This window comes from Monopterus albus, unplaced genomic scaffold (genome assembly GCF_001952655.1).
Source record: "Monopterus albus unplaced genomic scaffold, M_albus_1.0 scaffold155.1, whole genome shotgun sequence".
Taxonomy (NCBI): domain Eukaryota; kingdom Metazoa; phylum Chordata; class Actinopteri; order Synbranchiformes; family Synbranchidae; genus Monopterus; species Monopterus albus.
Window position 1 is genome coordinate 248,699 of NW_018128035.1, and position 1,559 is coordinate 250,257.

At 44.4% G+C, this 1,559-nt stretch overlaps 1 protein-coding gene across 1 annotated transcript in view; it reads right to left on the bottom strand.

Moving 5' to 3' along the window:
- edem2 (ER degradation enhancer, mannosidase alpha-like 2) overlaps positions 1–1,559 on the bottom strand; it is a 10,650-nt gene that overhangs the window by 1,435 nt on the left and 7,656 nt on the right. Inside the window, 2 exon segments of the mRNA XM_020614960.1 lie at positions 65–186; positions 660–804. Coding sequence (XP_020470616.1) covers positions 65–186; positions 660–804 — 267 coding nt within the window.

Below are 1,559 nucleotides of genomic sequence, written 5' to 3' on the forward strand. Positions count from 1 at the left end.
AGAGCGGTTGTCTCTGGTTTATATCTGTTAAACTGAATCATGCAGGCAAGCTGACAGATCTTACACTAGCATATCCACAGGGGGTCCTGGCGATCCTCTCTATGGACTCCAGAGCGTCGAGGCCCAGCTGGAGGTAGGTGTGGTCACCTGTGGCCCTGAACAGGTACATGGCACTCTCTATTAACTCTGGAACAAACACAGACACACAGGTCATCACACAGCTGGCCAGCTAGTTACTGGTTTCAGAGGGAACAGATTGTTAGTGGCACAACCCAGAAGTCATTTGGGTCCGCCATCTTGAAGGATGTGCCAGAGCTCTTATTCCTGCTCTGTGGAGCGAGGAGGAAAGGACATGTCATGTCTCTGTGAATATGTTTCCTCTGTTCCTCTCGCCTCACAGTCTTTCTAAGAGACTAAGACACAAGGAAAAGACACAAGCGAGGGAGACGTGGATGCAGTCACATTTAGTTATTGTTTAACATCATCTCTGCCGCAGGTCTTCAATACTGTTCCACGCTGCACATTTCCCTGTTTGGTTAGTGGTTGGATGTCCATGCAGCTGACTGGTCACGCAGTGAGCTGTGGCTGCGCCTGATCAGTCGTTTTGTTTACTGGGAAAGATGCATTAGTCGGGTTTTGACAAGCACACGTGGACTGACCTGGTCTCAGAGGGTACCCCTCTCTCTTGTCCACAGTGTAGCCCTGAGGGATGCTGTAAAACTCGGGGAGACCTCCAAACTGTCTCCACACTGAGTAATAGTTCTGGAACGTTCTCACCGCGCTGTCCAGGTTCCCCAGCAGAGACTGAAATGCAAAGGAAATGTACATTTAGATAGATAGATACTTTATTACAGACTCAAGGTCCAGATGTATAAATACTAAAAAAAGTGTACTGATGCGAGATGACACAAACAATTCATTGGCACTCATCCATCTAGGCCTTTTCAATACTAACCTCAAGGCGTCATTATAGGCCACTGTCAGTTTCCTAAGACTGCCTTTTTTATAATTAGACCATAGATGAGCAGTGTACAGGGAGGTACAATAAGCTCTAAACAAAGTCAATTTTACTCCATCCAAGTACGAACAAAATTTCTGAACCAACACATTTGCTTGTGCATACAACATGCGGCACTGCCGATACATATCCCCGTCATCAGACAAGCAATCATTTATAACATGACCCAAGTACTTAACTTCATTACACACAGTTAAAATGTTACCAAATAACTTAAAATAAGGGAATGCAAGGGACCTGTCTTCTTTTGTGTGGCATATCATAATAACACTTTTAGCAGAGTTGTACTTGACATTGTAAAGCTCCCCAAACAGAGAACATACATTCAAGAGTTGCTGAAGACCTGCTGAGCTGGGACTAAAGATTACCAGATCATCCTGTATACACTGATTCACTATTGTACCTCCAACCATACATCCTGTTTTACACATATTTAGCTCCTTAGAGAGACCATTCATATAAAAATGAAACAAAATCTGGGACAACAGACTACCTTGTCTTACCCCGTTACAGGTCTGAAAGGGCGCAGATATACAGTTAC